This window comes from Astatotilapia calliptera, chromosome 14, assembly GCF_964374335.1.
Source record: "Astatotilapia calliptera chromosome 14, fAstCal68.1, whole genome shotgun sequence".
Classification (NCBI taxonomy): Eukaryota; Metazoa; Chordata; class Actinopteri; order Cichliformes; family Cichlidae; genus Astatotilapia; species Astatotilapia calliptera.
The window spans coordinates 20,186,201-20,207,252 of NC_137435.1; the positions used below are offsets into that span (position 1 = coordinate 20,186,201).

A 21,052-nucleotide genomic window follows, 5' to 3' on the forward strand; every position below is an offset into this window, starting at 1 on the left:
TGTGCTTGCTGTATTAGCTTGAAATAAATCCACACAATTCAATTCTTGCAGAATAAATGATATGAATGTAACGTGTCTCCTTCTGTAAATGTGCTGTTGCTAAATTAAAGGTTTAAAACAACCTTTAATAGAAAAATTCATATGCATTTGTCACAGTTCTGGGTCACCCAGCATTTTCTGTTTCTTATGTTTTGGTGTTTTTCTGTATTATGATTTATATCTGATTCTTTAGCTATCCTGTGTTGATGAGTATTATAAATCGATGTTTCAATTGGGTTCTAGTCATGAGTTTAGTTTGATGTTAATTCTTCTTTAAGTCTCTGTCGTCTCTGGGTTCCATGTGTTATATTCTTTCAGTCTGCCTCTCAGTGTCAAGTCTGAGTCTTTGTGATTTGTTTCGTGTTTTCTGTTTTATTTTGATAGTCCCAGTCTGATGTCAGTGTGTTCTGTTTTACTTCTCCCCTGTCTCGTTAGTCTAATTTCTCCCAGCTGTGTCTCCCTCCTGTTTCCCGTTCCCTCATTACTCCCCAGTGTATATAAGCCCTGTGTTTCCCTTTGCTCTCTGTCGCGTCGTTAACATCTGCTCACCCTCAGATTTCGCTGTGTGTTCCGGTACCTGTTTTGCCTGCCTGATAGTTTATTTCCCCCCAGTATAGTTAATCTTCTGTTCAGTCTGCAACCTGCAATAAAGCTGTTTATTTTGAGTTCAACTTTGCCTCAGTGAGTCCTGCATTTTGGGTCCTTCCTCCCTGCCTGCCTGCACACAGCCATGACAGAACAACCACAACCTGGACCCAACGGATTCATCCCGGGAGTGTGATCTCTCCCGCATCCACAGCCTGGTCAAGCGGATTTCCCACACTAAGGACGCTAAAGTGATGGCAATGGGATTAACGCTATTGAAGCGGTCCTGGAGGGGTATCCTCATCTGCGCCCGCTAAGAGGATTTATGGGCTTGATGGACCAGCTGCACAAAGCCCAGGAGGTGCTACAAGCTCGGGAGCTCGCAGCTTTCGCCCGTAGTCTATCCCAAAGCCCCCGCCGCCGCAGCGGCACACCGGCGACCGCCATTGGAGAGAGGAGTCTCAACACAGCTGCCGTGGAATTCCTCCTCGTGCCATTCTGAGCCTAACTTACCGGCCTTCTTCTTGGCAGCAATGTGGTCAGAGGATGAAGAGCAAGCCTTCATCGCTCCAACATCACCAGTTTCCTCCATCACCTCCATTCCCTCATCGGAGAGGAAACGCCGTCGTTCACGCCGCTGGCACCCCTTAACTCAGCCAGATTCTGGGACTTCTGAGCAGCCGGCTGGGGTGAGTGACAAAAACACCAACTCTGTTCCATCTGAGGGGGGCTGTTTCACCAGGAGACACAAATAACTCTGTTCATGCTCCTTTAGAGCCTAGAACTAAAACAAATAATCTGAAGCTTAACTCATCGACTGAACATTCAAAAACTGTGCATATTGCTGCTAACCTTGCATTTTCAGAAACTATTGAGCTAGTGCAGCCTGCTTTTCCCTCCGCTGGCAGCTCAGCTGAGCCGCCTCTTCCTCCTTTTCCGCTGAGAGCCCAGGCGAGCTCAGCCAGCCTGCAAAAGACTTGTTTTCCTGTTCACTCAGAGCAGAAGAATCTAAGACTGTTTCCTCTGAGCTCTTCCAGCTAGTTAAACCGTGGTTCAGGGACTCAGGAGGACCTCCATCCCTCATTTCACTTAGTAATAGCTCAGTCTCCGGTGTCCCCCGCTACCCGTAGCTCAATCATCTGCTCCACCACCAGTTTCATTCTCACCTCAACCGGCACTTCAGCCTTTAGCAGCCCAGTCTCCTGCTGAGCCGCCCTCTTCACTCACTCATGCTAAACAAAGAGATGCACTCATTAAGACTGTCTTGTTCCCTCAAAAGCTGGTTTCTCTAGAGACTGTAACTCTCCCAAGGCCTTCCCAGAGGCTGAGCTTCAACCCTCAGCTGACTCTGGACCCCTGGAGACCAAGAAGCTAGCACAACCTGTGTTACCTGAGAACTCTGAGCCCTCTCAGCAATCATTCTCCGCTGAGAGCCCGGGAGAGTTAACCCAGTCACCTCCGCCCTCTGTTGGGAGTTTCTGTGAACTATTTCAGTCAGCAGAGGACTGCACCTTGCTGTCAGTGCCTGAGCCAAACCCATGTGCTGCTCAGCTCCAGTCAGCATCAACCTTGCCAGAGGTCCCCGCACCTGCTGGTTCTGTTTTGTCTGCCAGAGGCCTCCGTGCCTGCTGGCCCTGCTGGAGGGTCCAAGGGGCCTGTTCAGCAGCCTGCTTCCGCTGGAGGGTCCGAGCAGCCTCGGCATCTGCCCCGCCTGGTGCAGCCTCGGCATCTGCCCCGCCTGGTGCAGCCTCGGCATCTGCCCCGCCTGGTGCAGCCTCGGCATCTGCCCCGCCTGGTGCTGCAGGTCCACATTTGCCGCCTCAACATCGTCGGCCATCTGCCAGGCAGCTTGTTCGGCATCATCGCCACCGTGCGCAACCTCCTGACTGCCACCACTGCCTTCCGCGTGGCCGGCCTCTAGACCTTTTTCACCTGTGCCGCCGCCGCTGCTTTTCACACAGTTGGCCTCCTGAACTGTTTTGGCCGCATGCATTGTCGGCCTCTGGGTAGGCCCTCTGAACTGTTTGCTGGTTCTGTTTTTCTTGTGCTCTAGTATTTTTGGTTTTGTGTATTTTGGTTTGTTTTTGGACTTTGTTTTTGTTGTTTTTGTTTCCCGTTCCCTGATTACTCCCCAGTGTATATAAGCCCTGTGTTTCCCTTTGCTCTCTGTCGCGTCGTTAACATCTGCTCACCCTCAGATTTCGCTGTGTGTTCCGTTACCTGTTTTGCCTGCCTGTTAGTTTATTTTCCCCCAGTATAGTTAATCTTCTGTTCAGTCTGCAACCTGCAATAAAGCTGTTTATTTTTAGTTCAACTTTGCCTCAGTGAGTCCTGCATTTTGGGTCCTTCCTCCTTGCCTGCATGCACACAGCCATGACAGTATTAAAATATGGCACTATTTTGGACATTTGAGAAGCATAATGATATTTATGTGCACACTCCTGACTAACCTTCACGTGAAATCACACAAAACACACATCACCATATGGAGGGAAGTGAGGACCATGAAGGAATCCAGTTAGGCCTCATGTTTCTCACCTCAACAAAGAGCCCACTCTCACACACAAAGCACACACAAGGGTGGTGATGAAGTGGCCACTCCTCCTTACTCATGAAAAACAGTGAAGACCACAGTACAGTATCTGAATTTTCTTCTTCTCAGTATGTACCTATGTGGTGTAGGCAACTAAAATGATATCAGACATTCAAAACCTACTATAATTTGAGAGCTTGGAAATAAAATTTCAACCTTTAACTTTTAATAACCTCTAAAATCAGAGTTTGACAATCCAAAACTGCAACCAGGAACAAGCCGTGTGCGCTGATTAACATCAATCATGGCCGCTATACAGAGTGTGTAAATAGCACTGTTTTCAGTGTGTCAACAGTAACAACACTGTTAATGGTACAATTTATTGATCCCATGCAGGTAGAAATAAGGAGCCATGCTCCCATGTTCATTGAAAAGTGAATTGCGAATGAGCGTTGGTTAATCTAAAACCTTATAAGGACCTTGAAATCCCATTTTCTGTGTGCTGATCCTCGAGGCACCGACAGTGACGCTGTAGAGCACAGACACAATACATGCATGCAAAATGCAAACCCACTCACAGACTCAACAGCACTGATTGGTTTCCACAGTCAGGGGCCGGGTTTTAAGAGAAATGTTTTGTGACTGTGCACGACCTTTCAGCATGGCATGAATCACCAATCCTGGATACCCTAAGATGGGACGTGAAGTGTTGCTACGTCTCCACAAACTTAATCAGTGAAATAGCTGAAAGCCACTTGGCAGAGATGTTTTAAGTGGCTGGCTATATGTGGTTATGATTTCTGGTTGTTGATGGATTTCCAGGAAATTTAGCAGCTATTGCAAAGAGTGTGGTCACGAAACGGCCTCATAGTAAGGGGTAATGATTCTGCTATAAGCTCAGAGTAACTCAGGGAACAGCAGCAAGCTCCACAAACTTATAGAAATACCTTTGGGGGCTGTGGGAAATTTATAACCACACAGACTGATGCGAACCAGCCGTTCTTCTCAAGACAGGACACGTGGAGTGCCAGCTTATCCAAACTGTTCTCACATTGTTGACATAATGTGCAGATGTTTGGACTCTTCTTTTCTCATATATTTCTATGAAGAAACAGACCACATCATGTTAGTAATAAAATTTCCCTAATATATAAAGTTTTGGGAACACGCTGTTAAAAATGATGTATAACAGACAGGCCAGCTTCAATCATGTATAATAATACTGGTGTATTTAACATGGGAACTTGTTTTGAAAAAGTTCAGATGAGGACCATAAATTATGCTGTTCCTCTGTAGAGGGTGACTCCCCGGGATTTTACTGTGCATTAATCTGCATTTCCATCGACCCCTTTTCTTGCTTTCTCACCCTCCCCCAGCTCGCTGTTGCTGTGAGTCCATGACTCCTATGGGAAGGTGTTGAGACGATAAGAAACAGACAGTCTGGAAAGCAGGAAGAGGCAGAAAGGGGGCAGGGTGAAGTGATGAGGCCTTTACAGCTGCGTGTAACGGTTCCTTTGCTCGCTATTCATTATTCCCAGATGCATGTAAGACAAATCCCGGTTTTAGTGGAAGCACACATGTGTGCGCAGGCATTCGGACACATGATGCACAGATTAGGATAAACTGCTAAATATATCATGAGTGACTTCAGCATTTTGCGAAAGAGTCAGATCGCCAGGTGGTGCTTTTTTTGTTACATAACACTGACGTGCTGTTCTTTTCATAGACTACTTTACTAAGAAAAATGGCAGAGTGGGACACATTAGAGAGAAACAGGAAGAAGCACACGGGGGAGTGAAATGTTTGACTTTGTAATGTCTTTATTTATGAAAGCTGAAAAGCATACAGTTATGCTTGACCTGAAAGCTGCTCAGCACAGCTCCAGTCCTTTGCCATTTAGTCAGTACCACTGCGATGGTTGCTGTGAGGCAGCAGGGAGTGTTACTCATTTACCGGAGTGTTTTTTTTGTTTTGTTTTTTTTCCTCTAGTCCTGAGGATTTAAAGAAACAAGTGTATGAACACAAACCCAACAAACTAATCTTTTGCTTTCCATGGTGTGCAGATATTCGCCCTTTGTGTGTGAATGTCTCTGTTTATCAGTGTGTGTTACTATGCTCCATATATTTTGTATTATATACAGTCACAAGAAGGAAAATTCACAATTAAGAAATTAGCACTGAAACATGAAAAAGTAAATAAAAACAGCTGCTGTTCTCATTGCTTACATTCCCCTTCTCTTTTACTGTTTGTGCAAGTTGCAATAATTGTCATTTGGCTTTTGGGTGGAATGGAACTTGCCCATAACATCTGTAAGACAAAAATAGGAAGCACTGCCGGGCTTTAACTACACCGAGCCAAAGAATTTCAGTCTAAGTGCACTGGCTGCCGATGGATATGTATGAGGTGATCTGAGATGGTTTGAAGAGGAGAGCGACAGAAATATTAATGCCAGAGCAAATTTGTTTGGCAAGATGTTTGGCTCTTAACTTCTGAACATGTTGTGTATCCTTAATTGGAATCCTTTGAGCCAAACATAATATGTTTGCATTATCTGGTACGGTGCCGTACGGCGAATAGGGAATAATCAAAATCCCAAAAAGAAAACTGTTTTACTCTTCAGAATACTGTGCAGGTGCATCCATTGCATAAAGACGGGGATTCTTGTAATTTTAACAAATGTTGACCTACATCCATGTCATTGCATTAAATAAGCTGCTTCCTGTGTGTTTTGATGTGATTATCATGACTGATCCAAATCATATCTGACTGATAAACTCAAAACTGTTCTTACCTGAGGATTCAAATCAGTTCATAAGATGAGCGGCAAAAGTGTCACTGAATTATTAGTGTTTATGTTGATAAAAAGTAAATAAATGGGGGGAAAAAAACAGTAAATCTATACTTTAATGTCTGTTTGATACAAGCAGCCCCACCTCAAACCAGCCATTGTCCAGGTTACCGGCTGCTTTGCATCTCTGCATCTCCCTGTGTAATTTGAATTTAGCAAGTATTTGCATTTCACAAAATTACAAACAGTTTCACTGTATGCAAAGCAAAAATCTGTCTAATACAGTCCTGCATTATAAATGCTCAGCTCTATATTCTTTCACAGATATCCTCTTGAGTTTGCCCAAACAGTCTACATCTGTTTGTGGACTGTAGGTGAAGGCCAGATGCACTGGTGGGGTGTCTGTAGTGATGTGGATGCTGTGTACTAGTCCTGTTGTGAGAGAAGCGAGTATGAACATGAAGACATCAATTTACTCTCCTACCCTCACCTAGTCTCGCTAGCTCTGGGTAGTAACCAAAAGAATGAGATCGCTGATGCAAGCAGTGGAAATGAGCTTCCTCCAAAGTGTGTCTGGGTCACCTTTGAATTGGGAGGGGGGTGGGGGGTCAGAATAGATCTGCTACTCCTTCACATTGAGAGAAGCCAGCTGAAGTGATTTGGACAACTGATTAGGAAGTCTCCTGGGCACCTCCTAAGGGTGGTGGAACTCCATGGTGGAAGACAGACAGACAGAGTCACAGATATATTGTGTGACTGTAGCTGGAGTCGGTTTTAAAGCAACAGTGACAACTTTAAAGATTATCTAATTCTGCCTTATTGGTATTTTCTGTGACCATATTTTCAATAGTAAAACTGTTAACCCCTCTCCATTCTCTAGGGAGTTTGCATTCTGATCCCTTGAATCCAGTCAATACATAGCAAACAGCTTGATGTAAAGAGAAATAGATTTCTCTTTGAGGCTTACATTTACTGAGAGATTGAGACAAGGTGATGCACAGGTATTTGTCTTTGTGTTCCGCCTTCATTCATAATATGAGTTCTGGGCTTTTCTCACCACATGAGCAGTTGTAATAAAACTTGCAGCAGTAATAATTTGGGAATCTGCCCTCACAGTTTTTGTATTAAAAATAAATGTAAATATGTGTATCTTTCTGTGGTAGGGATAGAGCTTATAATGAACAAAAAAATAGTCCAAGCATTCACAAATTCTGCATTGCAGAGTCTGCAAACCGGGACAAAATAAAGGGAGGTCATGATGTTAAAATGAAACAAGAACTGTGCTAAATTGACTTGTTCCGTCACTTGCAGTAAAATCAGCAGGGACCGGAGGTCTGAGCCCTCTCGGTGGATATGAATGTTGCATGAAAAATGGCCACTGCCAAAACACACACATAAAAGCACAAACAAACAAATCCTCCCTGGAAGCAACATACCACCTCTCTATAAGAGTAGCTGTTATGGAAAGACAGATGACTAGCATCCAGACAGTTTCCTGCTCCTCAACTGACTAAGAGTCGTTTGTATGGATGCTGCATCCCCGTTTTGTTCCTGGTGGGTGTATTTGCCTCTGTGTCCACATCTGTGTGTCTCTGGTTGTATGCGTGTTGTGTGTGTGCGCGCGTGTGCGTGTGTTTTTTTTCTCCCTCTTTTTCTTTCTGTGCTGGTGTTACAGTTCATGCATGTGCAGCCATGCATGCAATTGTACAAGTGTCTTGTCCTGTCTGCCTGAATACATCTTCATTTGAGCATTTGTCTTTGCCGGGAAATGTTTAAGAACTGCAACTGCAAGCCATGAATTTTGGTTTAAGGGGGTTATTTGCACCTAACTAAATCTTTTATGAAGACAATAAGGGCTGTCTGCCTGTCTGTCTAGCTATTGATAGTTAAATGTTTTCAGACACATTATCTTTAGTCTTTATATCAGTTTCCCAAACTACTATGCCAGAAGTCATCACATGTATATACTCACATGTGCATGCATCACATGTACTCCCTTTAGCATTTTTTTATTCCATTAGAGTACATTGCCGTCCCTTCTCCTATTTTTCTCCTCACCGGCCTATATTTTGTGTTTGCTTTGTCTAATATAAGACTTTTGGAAAGAGATAAGCTTTCGGTTTATGTGCTGCTCTGAGTGCACTGAAAACCACATCATTAGCGAGTAAAACCTGATAATTATTCTTCCAGCTGCCCACACAGAGCGACATATGCTGCAGCGGAGCAAACAACAACAAACAAAACATTATTTTGAATAGCAAACAGGTATAAATAGACAATTAGCATAATGTTCAAAAGAACAACTCTCACTAGATGGGATACTTAACCCTGAGGACAACAAGAGGCCCCGGGAGTTGTCCGCATAAATACACACAAACGCACAGCCTTTTGATACACCTCTGCACACACCCACACACCTGCCTCTTTTTTCATGTCTTGTGAGCCCAATTGACCAGACAGTTTTTTCTTTGTTGCACCACAGATGCAAAATACCCATTTGCATATTAATCATTGAGTAGATGCAGCATATTATTTTTGTACTGAATTACTGAATATATGAATTAAACACTAACATCCACGGTATGCAGTTGCTGGCTCACTGCTCTAGGATGGCTGATGGACATCTTGGTGGCATAATGAGCTTTGTGCCCGAAACTGGATTAACCTTTGTTTGGAAAAAAGAAAATCAAAGAGTTGTGTGGTAAATAACACACTGTAACCCAAACCGTAAGCGTTCAAAAGTAATGGGATAATGTTACATGTTTCTCAGTCAGCTGTGTGCCATTCGAACAAAGGTACGGACAAAAAAAAAGAGCTTTACAATAAGGAGGCATTGTCTAAAGGGCTGCAGAAGTGATTGTGAGAACAATGAAGGAAGATAAAGAGGCTCATTACATTTATTGGAGGGGGCATCAAAGGTTTGCAAAGACCAACATTTGCATTTGCAGCTTTTAAAAAATCAATTCTAATCAATAACCAGCAATAATCACTAGCCAGCTGCAGGGCTGACCCTCAATACATTTGCACTTAATTCTGCAGTTAAAAGCTGGGAAAACTTTGTCATGTTGTTACATGAAAAAATATGGCATCATAGCTGTAATACAGTCACAGACTATTCTATATATAGGGTTTATTTATTTACCAAGTTTAAGTGGGATTTCTCAAGCGCAGCAGAATGAGTAGCCCTACATCTTGTCTCTCTCTCTCTCTCTCTCTCTCTCTCTGTGTGTGTGTGTGTGTGTGTGTGTGTGTGTGTGTGTGTGTGTGTGTGTGTGTGTGTGTGTGTTATCCCAGCAGATCACAAAGGTTTGCAGAAAGCTGGACAAACACAGCAGGAGAAGGTCAGGCAGAAGTGGTAAACACACAGCAATGGAGGAACTGTACACAAATAAATTAAACTGAGACCAGTGGTGGAATAGAGGTAGAAATCCTGGACACAATGCTATGTACACAACAGCCACTTTTTGAAATAAACCAGAATTGTCCTGTAAGTAACACACATGCATAGATGCACACACCCAGACTTACAGCCCTGATAAGCATTTTTTTTTTTATCCATGGATTCCTGAACGGTTAGCAGGCACAGCTTATCACACTGCTGACGCAATGCCATCCCGCTGCCCAATAAAGACATTCTTTCAAGTTTGACTAACAGGGACTGACTGGTTTGGTTGTGTTTCCTGATCTCGCCTGATGAGCTCAGGGAGCACTTGGAGAGATGAGACTGAGCAAACCTTACTATGGCTCTTCTGCTATTGTGAGAGAATTATAGCGAATTTCTTTTTTTTTTTTTGCTCTTTGTGAAGCACAAAAACATTTAAACTCATATTTCATAAATTTCTCTTCTCTGTTACCACACACACAGAAACTTATAACGACACGGGTATTTGAGCTGCATGTTTCAGGTCATTAGTGGTGAGAACTGGCCACTGTTGCAAGAAGCAAACAGGATATGGCAAATGTTATGCTGCACTAACTCATAAACAAATCTTAATCCATCATATGGTAACAGTAAACAGAGTGGACTGAACAAGGAGCATGTGTATGCGTGACGCAAGCTTGGATTTTGCATGTGTGCATAGCAGGAAGTTCATATTTTCCTATGTTGAAAAGCAGTTCCAAGAAGTTCCACTGAATGTAGTTAAAAACAGAATAAATTTCATAGTTTTCTAGTGATGATCCCGCCAAGCAATTTGACACTATTTGCCATTTAGGATACGACCACATAATTGTAGATGTCTCAGCTAAATTTAGACACCGCAAGTGTGGAAAGTGAAATGTTTGGTAGATGCTAAAACGACACAAACAAAGGTCAATGTTAACATTTGATGCATTTTTTTGGAGCTTTTGTTATTTTAAATTTATTTACATTTACAGTCCATACAGTGACCTAACAGCTGAAAAAAATATCTACTAGATTTTTCATTTTTCATTTAAAAATTCCATTAAAAAAAGGTCTGTATTTGAACTGTGTGCTTATGCAGGTTTTTATGAGCTCTTAATTTCTCAAAAAAGAAGAATGAGCATTAAAATAATTTTGCCCAGAGCAGTGCTTAATATACTGTAGATGTTAACTCTATGTGCATTCTTCCTGCACATCCCCGGCTTTAATGCCTCTGTTCCAGATGCAAAAACAAACACAGAAAATCATTATACCTCACTGTGTTTTTTTCCAATGTAATAAAGGTCTTGTATAAGAGTTGCATGCTTCTGAACCATTTTGTCGATCCAACCCAGCTTTTTCTAAGACATCCTCGGGCCACTGCTGATTTGGTGGGCTTTGTTTAGAGCGAGTAAGTCGTGGGTCTTTGGAAGGCGTGCTGTAATTGAAACGGTGCAGTTTGCCCATCCAAGCTTTACGGTGTCGAAAGAGCACCATCAAAGAATATTTTTTGAGGGGTAGCAAAACATGGAGAGGCAGAGGAAAGACGTGAGAGAGAGCAGTCATCTCACTGCTTTACAGCCTCCAGAAACATAGTCTGTCCTCTCTCCTCACATTTGCACATGTACACAACCCCAGAGGCATGGAGTCACTGACACACACACACACACACACACCTACACACACACACACACACAGGTTCTCAACAAGCAGCTGCATTTGGTTTTCATCTACCCCGTGATGTCTTTCTAGCCCGGTGTGTCAGAACATATTCAACAGGTTTGTTTTGTTATGCAAAGAGGTTATGACAGCAGGAACGCACTGTATAATGTCTAAAATGCAGAAGTTTATACAGGAACACAAACAGTAAGACAAGGTTTATGTACAAACCACAGGTCGTGACACTCTTAGTTCTGGTTTATGTTTCAAATCCCCTAAAAAAAATAGCACCTAAAGGTCTTTGTTAATCTATAACCAAGTTAAACAGCTAGCGTCATTGTGACTCATCATATCATTTGCAGTGGCTTTAAATTTCCCTTTGTTTTTCAGTACAATATGTGCTCACAATTCCTACTGATATATAGTTTTTACCACTGCCACAGAAAATTGCAATGAACTGGTATATATTTCTGAATTTAATGTTTAGGATATAAAGTAAGTAAAGTAAGTAAGTAAGTAAAATGTATCTATAATCACATTTAAACAGCTTTAACTGAACAAAGTGCCATACAAAGTACACTTATATCAACATTGTACTTTTTTCATGTAATTACCGGTACATAAAAAGTACAATAGTAGACAAATAGAATAAGGAATTTAACACTAAGGAGACATAATGAAAACAACAACAACCAAAAGACAGCTTAAGGACAGACAAAGGTACAGATATAAAAATAATGAGAGATTAGTGTGGTAATGTAAATGTAAATGAGATGTTAATTAATAGTTTTCGGATCATAGCTGAACTAATTAATGCAACATAGAAGTTTAATTTCAGAAGAAAACACAATGCCTTTCAGAATCTGCTCAAAACACAAACAATGACACTTAACAGTAACTTGAAAACACTTTGTTCATTCACATTGTTTGATACGGAGAAGAATAGGAGCTGAATCAATGAATGATATCTCTGACACACTCTTAATAAATGCAAATGTTTGCAAAAACCCAAACATACATTGGTTGTGATGGGGTTTCTCCTCTGGCTAGCTACTCACGGTCCCCATAATCCACAAAGAGTCATTTGACATACAGGGAGTGCAGAATTATTAGGCAAATGAGTATTTTGTCCACATCATCCTCTTCATGCATGTTGTCTTACTCCAAGCTGTATAGGCTCGAAAGCCTACTACCAATTAAGCATATTAGGTGATGTGCATCTCTGCAATGAGAAGGGGTGTGGTCTAATGACATCAACACCCTATATCAGGTGTGCATAATTATTAGGCAACGTCCTTTCCTTGGGTCAAATGGGTCAAAAGAAGGACTTGACAGGCTCAGAAAAGTCAAAAATAGTGAGATATCTTGCAGAGGGATGCAGCAGTCTCAAAATTGCAAAGCTTCTGAAACTGCAGGATCTAGGACTGAGCAGCTCCCTCTGCAGCTGGATCTTTAGCTTCCTGTCTGACAGACGCCAAGTGGTCAGACTGGGCAGCATCACCTCATCCCCCGTCACACTGAACACTGGTGCTCCACAGGGGTGTGTACTGAGCCCTCTCCTGTACTCACTCTACACCTACGACTGCACAGCCACTAACAGCTCCAACATCATTGTGAAGTTTGCGGACGACACTACAGTGGTGGGTCTTATCACCAACGGTGATGAGACGGCTTACAGGGAGGAGGTCAGCGCCCTGACCCACTGGTGTCAAGACAACCATCTCACCCTCAACGTCGCAAAGACAAAGGAGTTGATAGTGGACTTCCGGAGGTGCAGAGAAGTACACACCCCCATCACCATCAACGGCGCTGCTGTGGAGAGAGTGAGCAGCTTCCGGTTCCTTGGTGTACATCTGGCTGAGGATCTTACGTGGTCAGTACACATAAACAAAACAGTGAAGAAGGCGCAGCAGCGCCTCTTCTTTCTCAGGAGACTGAAAAGATTTGGCATGAGCCCCCGCATCCTCAGGACCTTCTATCACTGTGCCATTGAGAGCATCCTCACTGGATGCATCACCACCTGGTATGGCAACAGCACCGCCTACAACCGCAAAGCTCTCCAGCGAGTAGTGCGGTGCTCTGAATGGATAATTGGAGGTGAGCTTCCCTCCCTCCAAGACATCTATAGGAAGCGGTGCCTGAGGAAAGCGGGGAGGATCATCAAGGACTCCAGTCACCCCAGCCATAAACTGTTCAGACTACTTCCATCAGGAAGGAGGTTCTGCAGCATCCGGTCCCGTACCAGCAGACTGAGAGACAGCTTTTTCCATCAGGCCATCAGACTGCTGAACATGTCATAGACACCTCAGCTTCACTACTGGAACTTTAACATTATGCACTCCATACTGTACAGTAACGCCACTGTTTTGCACATGTCTCAACTCTGTATATTTTTATATATTTTATTTATTGACTCTATTTAATTTGTAAAATATGTGTACACACACACACACACACGTAGAAAAACATTTAGTATACACATCCAGAAATTATTATTATTTTTTGCATATACTATTATATATTGTACATATATTTATTAGTTTCAGATTTAGCCATTCGTATATTTTGCCTGTTTATGTTATTGTATTTTGCACAACTCTGTTGCTTGTGAAGCTCGCACACAAGAATTTCACTCGCATGTGCTGTACCAATGTACCTGCACATGTGATGTGACAATAAAAGTGATTTGATCATCGAACAATCAAGCGTTTCATTCAAAATAGTCAACAGGGTCGCAAGAAGCGTGTGGAAAAACCAAGGCACAAAATAACTGCCCATGAACTGAGAAAAGTCAAGCGTGCAGCTGCCAAGATGCCACTTGCCACCAGTTTGGCCATATTTCAGAGCTGCAACATCACTGGAGTGCCCAAAAGCACAAGGTGTGCAATACTCAGAGACATGGCCAAGGTAAGAAAGGCTGAAAGACGACCACCACTGAACAAGACACACAAGCTGAAACGTCAAGACTGGGCCAAGAAATATCTCAAGACTGGTTTTTCTAAGGTTTATGGACTGATGAAATGAGAGTGAGTCTTGATGGGCCAGATGGATGGGCCTGTGGCTGGATTGGTAAAGGGCAGAGAGCTCCAGTCCGACTCAGACGCCAGCAAGGTGGAGGTGGAGTACTGGTTTGGGCTGGTATCATCAAAGATGAGCTTGTGGGGCCTTTTCGGGTTGAGGATGGAGTCAAGCTCAACTCCCAGTCCTACTGCCAGTTTCTGGAAGACACCTTCTTCAAGCAGTGGTACAGGAAGAAGTCTGCATCCTTCACGAAAAACATGATTTTCATGCAGGACAATGCTCCATCACACGCATCCAAGTACTCCACAGCGTGGCTGGCAAGAAAGGGTATAAAAGAAGAAAAACTAATGACATGGCCTCTTTGTTCACCTGATCTGAACCCCATTGAGAACCTGTGGTCCATCATCAAATGTGAGATTTACAAGGAGGGAAAACAGTACACCTCTCTGTACAGTGTCTGGGAGGCTGTGGTTGCTGCTGCACGCAATGTTGATGGTGAACAGATCAAAACACTGACAGAATCCATGGATGGCAGGCTTTTGAGTGTCCTTGCAAAGAAAGGTGGCTATATTGGTCGCTGATTTGTTTTTGTTTTGTTTTTGAATGTCAGAAATGTATATTTGTGAACGTGGAGATGTTATATTGGTTTCACTGGTAAAAATAAATAATTGAAATGGGTATATATTTGTTTTTTGTTAAGTTGCCTAATAATTATGCACAGTAATAGTCACCTGCACACACAGATATCCCCCTAAAATAGCTAAAACTAAAAACAAACTAAAAATTACTTCCAAAAACATTCAGCTTTGATATTAATGAGTTTTTTGGGTTCATTGAGAACATGGTTGTTGTTCAATAATAAAATTATTCCTCAAAAATACAACTTGCCTAATAATTCTGCACTCCCTGTATTTCCATGTGAACAGGGTGAAAAAACAGTTTTGATACTTAAATTGTGTCAAAATGACTTTTTGAGGCATTTTTAGTGTAAGATGTACTTGGTAAATGTGTGCGGATTTATTTTTTGTATGTTAGTTGAGTTGTGTTACCAAAATCAAGTCTCTTGGACTCTTGGCATTTTGTTTCCACCCAAACAGGTCAGACCGCTGGGTGGAATATTTCGGTTACATGAATGACAGTATAAATATATATCAGGATGCATGAGTTTGATTAACCGACCATGCTACAGATAACTCAATAAAACCAAACCATATGCTCACATCCAGTTGTCCTCCAACACTTACCAGTAATAGATGACATCGTTACTACACTTCCTCAGTATACCTGGAGAAGGGTGTCTGGACAATGTTTCCAAGAGGAAAGGACGAGGAATGTTATTATCATGGCTACCTTTGCCAAATGTGATTTATTGTGTGTCCCCTGCAGGGGCCAGCATACTGTACCCTGTACAGGAACACATCTCAGTTTTTATTCGTTTTCTTTGACATGGTTGCGAGTTGGAGACTAGTGCGTGTTAAACAAAATGAGTGTACGTGGTGATTTCCTTTGACCAGTTCAGTTTAGCTGTAATGCTGACGGCCGCTGTGGAACACAATCAACCAGAATAAACAGCCGGAGTCAAACTTAACAATCTAATCTCTTGTTCTGACATACTAACCAGCTTAAATACCGATGAACAATTTGTGCTGGCAAAATTTTCCCAGCACACTGCGATAGGATGACTAAAACCCAAGATTTATACCCTGATTGCACTTGACTGATTGCACCGACCCATGTTGTGTAACACCAGTGTCAGTGGAAATAACGTACCAAAGTTACAGCACAAACTACCAATGTGGGGAAGGATAGGCCTCATATTTTCCTGATGCATTTACACACAAAACAAACTGCACCCAGTTTATTAATTGTCTGCTTATGACTTCTTTGTCTTTCGGTAACATCTGTACTGCTTTACATCTTAAAGAACCCCAGTTTGCCAGTGTTGTTGTTGTAGTATTTTTACAGAAAGATATGTGAGAATTACAATAGCATTATGCAGATGCAGTCTCCTTCTAAATCCTCTCACAAAATGTAGGCCAAACAGGTGAAGGCCGCTAACTTGCCCTGTCCCGGTCTGCCACACAGGAGGCACAGGATGATGTGATTTAGGATTTTAATCCGGAAAAAAAAAAAAGAAAAAAAAACATGGGTCGCAAGATTACTAACAGAGGAAAGCATTTTCTCTTTTTTTGGACTGTGCTTTTCATTTCACTGCGTGTTTTTAGAGGTACACAGTGCGCACAGCAATGAAAGCGAAGGTAAATAAATAATTAAGTCATGAAAGATTGAAAGCTTGATGAATGATATTGTTTAAAGCTGCATGGTACCAGTGTGCATAGCACGACATCCACGTTTTGGTGTTCTGTCATATTTACAGTGCACAGGACTTCTAAAATGTATAACAGGATTGTTATAGTCAATTCTCGTAATGACCCGCTCCATCTTCCCGAACAAGCCAGGAAATCTTCGTATAAACATGGCATCCATCCACTGCGAACTGAGTCACATCCAGGGCGAGACCGCAGCCTGCAGAATGAACAGCAGAAACACACGGAGGAGGGGAAGAGCCAAAACGTGATGGAGGAATCACCGGAGCGGCAAAAAAAAAAAAGGAAAAAGGGGGGATAATTTCTAGTGGGAGGGGAGAGAGAGAGAGACGAGGAGAGGTTGAGGGAAAGGAGAGAGAAAAAACATGTAGAGGAGTTGGGGTAGTGGCCTAGATGTGTGAAACGCCAGGGGTTGCCTTTTTTTCTTTCTTTTTTTGGTTCACTGCTTGACTAACACAGTCAACCCAATAGTGGAACAAATATAACAGGGACGTCCTGAAGCACCAAACTAAATGAAAAGTTGTGTAGACCTCTCAGTTTTGCGCTTTTTAAATAATATGCAAACTTTAGAGTTGGGGTGGTCCTGAGTTTTGGTGCACAGAAATACAATAAAATAAAGAGTTCTTGGTGGTATGTGCAAACTAAAACACCCACACAGGGACTAAATCTATCTCTTTTATGCCGCTTGACTGATAACGATGGCCTTGGAGGCAGACGGAGGTTCATCAAGGAGCGCTCCTGAAAAATATCCCCGGGCGGCGTTGGAGCGCAACGGCTACGTGAAGACATGTGTCACCCCGCTGTTCCAGGACGCAGGGTGCCAGTCGTCGTGGCTCAGACTCGCCGTGACATGGACTTGCCGAGGAGTGTCGTCTGCGGTCTGCGTTGCCTCCATCTCCGTTACTCTCGCTCTGCTGCTCAGATTGGTCGACTGGGATGCAGGCAGCAGGACCAACGGAAATAGCAGCGGCTCCGACCCTCGTCTTCATTTCGCGGCGGGCTGCGCTGTCGAGCTGCTTTTGAGCGTGTGTTACTGCGTCTCCCCCGCTTTTACACTCGTATGTGCCTTCTTCTGGGTAGGGCTGTATCTGATTCGCTGCGGAGTACTCATCCGCACCGCGCTGTTTCTGTTAGCGGTGTGCCACTTGGGCGAAGCCGCGGCGCATTCCCTCCTGTGCGGCGCCGAGGAGCAGCTGCTGTCCTTCTCCGCAACCCTGGTAGTCCTCGGCTGCCTAGGCAGCGGGGCTCTGCTGGTCGTCCGGCTGGGTCAGGGAGTGTCCATCCTCGTCTTCATTAGCGTCATCAGGACCGTCTCACTTGTCTCCCTGAGTCGAGTCCGGGCCAGTTGGAGACCCTACCTGGCCTACCTGCTGGGGCTGCTGGGGGTTTTGCTTGCGAGGTATGCTGACCGGCTCTTGCCGGCCTCAGGGACCAGCGGGACGGGGTGCTGTGGCTCTGTGACCGGGGCGAAGGAGGAGGACATCCCTGTCTTCAAAAGGAGACGGAGGTCCAGCTCCATAGCGGCCTCGGAAATGATGGCTCACAGTCAGAGCAACAGCAAGTCCCACCGCAGGACTTCGCTGCCTTGCATTCCGCGGGACCAGGTAAGATGTAACTTTGGACCGGACCTTACTGGCTGTTTTGTTACTGATTTGCTTAGGAACTTTCAACCACTGGCATGTAATGCTTTCGAGTCCCCCTCTTTCTCTGATGGCATGTGTGAGAGCTTTACATGCATTTTTTTTAAACATTGGGCCAAAACGGAATAGGCCGAAGACACTATAATAACACTTGTTTTGATGACCTGTTTGCTCCATGCAGGGCCACATCTGTGTTTTCCCAAGATGCTTGTTAATGTAGTATTTTGGTGCTTTGGTCTTTTGAATTTCACGATCCTGTACATCCCTTTAAACACCGATGTTTACCTTGAGCCTACTCTGACGTTGTTCATTTGGTCATCATAGTTGTGCTGTGCTCTGTTTGGGGCTGCTGATAAGGAAATGGATGGTGTATTTATCACGCCAAGTTACCGCGTGCCTGTGTGTGTGTGTCTGTATTCGCGTGCATAGGTGTGAAGTCACATGTAAATATTTTTGCAAGCCTCTGCTTCTCCAGCTTGCAGGCCCGTGGTGCCGTGTCAGACTTTTTACACATATTATCTTTATGGCAGCATAAGGGATTGTGAATAATGGCTCACAGCTTGTGATCATATATATATATATATATATATATATATATATATATATATATATATATATATATATATATATACTAAAACCGGGAAATTTAAATAAAACATACATACAAAATAATGTGACTTAATGTGATTAAAACTTAATGTGACTTAAAAAAATACTTGTTAAGTAATGTTAAGTTTTTAATATATCACAGATGGTGCCTTCTTCTTAGAACAGTGCTCCAACCTCCAAACATCCATCCCTTCACACTCATGGATGCTACCTTGTTTGAATGTTCTTCGCCCGTCTTTGCCCCCCTCCTTCTTTTTGGTTCTTATGTCCTACACCGGCAAGCTGAGATAAAATGAATGTTATATGAAGCCACTCATTTTCAACTGAAAGTGTCACCACATGGTGCATAGTAATAGGGAGGCATGCTGGTGTTTTCACAGTGGGGATTCGGTGATCATCCCGAGTGGGTGAGCTTGTGTCACAGTCACCCGTGTATGGCTTAGCTACAGAAGCAGCATAATCCTGATTACGCTGCTCTTTTTCTTCAACTTTACCCTGATCTCATTTGTAGATTTTGAGAATAGAGAGAGAAAGGAAACATGGCAGAGAAAGAAAAGCTTAACAGTAGCAGTTAAATGGCTTGGTTTATGGTGTAATCACAGTGGATGATGGTGCTTTCTGTACGTCCACACAAAAACGTTGGTACTTTGTACACACTTTGTAGCTTTCTATTATTTATATTTGTCCTGTGGAAGAGGGAGCGTACCTCATATTGCTTTCTGGAGAAAAATATACAGGTGCTGTTTTCTGTGATTTTACTGAGACTGTTTGATGTTTTTAAGGAGAATCAAAACATTCATTAATGCCCTGTTAAAAAGAACGTTTCCTTCCTGACTTTTGCATTATAAAACATTATTATAATTAGCTATATATCCATGTTAGACTGAATTGCCATAGATACATTTTGTCTCACAGAAGCCTAAAATTTGTGTTTACCTGAGATGAACTCAGTGTGGGTGATGGTGAGCCACCAAGTGCCCCAAAATAGCAAAGGGAATACACCTTTCACAGTTTACTAATCTGGACTCACCCACATTGTCCCAACACACAAGTTTCATTCTCTCACGTCAAGCTGTTCCCACATCAGCTGTCTGACTCGTGATGCTGGGATGTTCACTGCTAATTGGTATCTAGGGAACAGTGAGTTAGTGGACTATCTGTACTATTAGAAGAGCTCCATTACCCATTCTGGTCACCATGTTTGGAACAGGAATAGTGACAAATTGAATTCTGAGAGTTAAAAAAAAAAACAATGAAAATTTTTTTAACTGACCAGCTGCTGAGGACAGCGCGTCCTCTTTTAACCTTTTCCCACTGGGTGTAATCTGTAGGACCGACGCACGGACACAGATGTACGCCACAAAAAGAGAAAGAAATTCAAAGCAATTGGATTGCTCTTAAACCTCTTAAACTTCCACCAGGTCACCGGAGGGCCACCTGGGGTTAGCACTGGTTTTTGTTTTAGCCACACACATTACATAGGTAAATTTCCAGAAGCAAAATGAGGTTATATTAAAAATCAAGCACATTTTTGAGGTTGCGGCCTTTATCTCAGAGCCTCTCTTTGACACAGATGCTCACAGTTTATCCATACTGTAGAAAATGAAGCTCTCCAGAGTGCAGTTGTACCTGAGAGAAGCGGGCGTTTTCATCAAGCGTTGGTTGTGCAGTATTTATGAAGCAGGCTGGTGCAGCCTGCCAAGCCAGAGGCAAGACAGGCACTCTGCTGAACAGGAAGCTGGGAAATAGCATTGGCTCAGCTCCATGGCTTTATTTCAGTATTTTTTTTTCTCTAAAGTGAATGGGATTAATTCTCCTGCTGATGCACCACTACGTTAAAGCCTGTTGGTTTCTGCTGTCCATACAAAGGAGTTTATAATATTTGATGATTTTAACATCCATTATGATCCTTCTGGATCAGCTCCACACAGAGGCCTTGTGTTTTGACAGGAGTTGTTTGTCTTTTAGCCAGGGTCTCAGTGGGATGGGGGATTTTGGGGAATAGTATTTTGTTTGTTGGGTTGCATGCAGCTGACAAACACTTGCTGTGTGCAACATGACAACAACCATAAGTATGTCGATAAGCAGCGTAATATTTACATTTATTTTATTTATTTTTTTATGGCGGTGTTTGCTTTTTCAGTTGCATAGCAGCAATATGGGTTTACTGAAATATTTGCACATTGTTTCACCCGAGGCTAATTTCACTACTTTATATCACGATTAAGGTTGCTCTCTTGTTCAAATCATTTTCATAATCTCTTCACCATATAAAGTATCTGTGTCAAACAGGAGGGGAAAGGCGGGAGAGAGACAGATTCTAAAGCAGAAACATGTGCTCTGAAATCTATTTGAGGGAAGGCCCACATTCTCTCACTGACGCACATACATTTCCAGGGAGACACAACCAGCTCCAGTCGCCAGAGCGCTCTTACTCTGAATGGCATCCAGTCTTAACATACAGTATT

At 43.0% G+C, this 21,052-nt stretch overlaps 1 protein-coding gene and 1 long non-coding RNA gene across 2 annotated transcripts in view; both read left to right on the forward strand.

Annotated features, from left to right (window-relative positions):
- The first annotated feature begins 202 nt into the window (after positions 1-202).
- On the forward strand, positions 203-2,938 carry LOC145420215 (uncharacterized). Its single transcript, XR_013901519.1, has 2 exons — positions 203-1,313; positions 1,904-2,938. It is a non-coding gene; the product is annotated as an uncharacterized LOC145420215 (long non-coding RNA).
- Positions 2,939-15,858: 12,920 nt separating this feature from the next.
- LOC113036022 (cGMP-inhibited 3',5'-cyclic phosphodiesterase 3A-like) overlaps positions 15,859-21,052 on the forward strand; it is a 77,901-nt gene continuing 72,707 nt past the window's right edge. Inside the window, exon 1 of the mRNA XM_026192015.2 lies at positions 15,859-17,939. Coding sequence (XP_026047800.2) covers positions 17,034-17,939 — 906 coding nt within the window. The 5' untranslated portion in view covers positions 15,859-17,033. The remainder of the gene's footprint in view (positions 17,940-21,052) is intronic.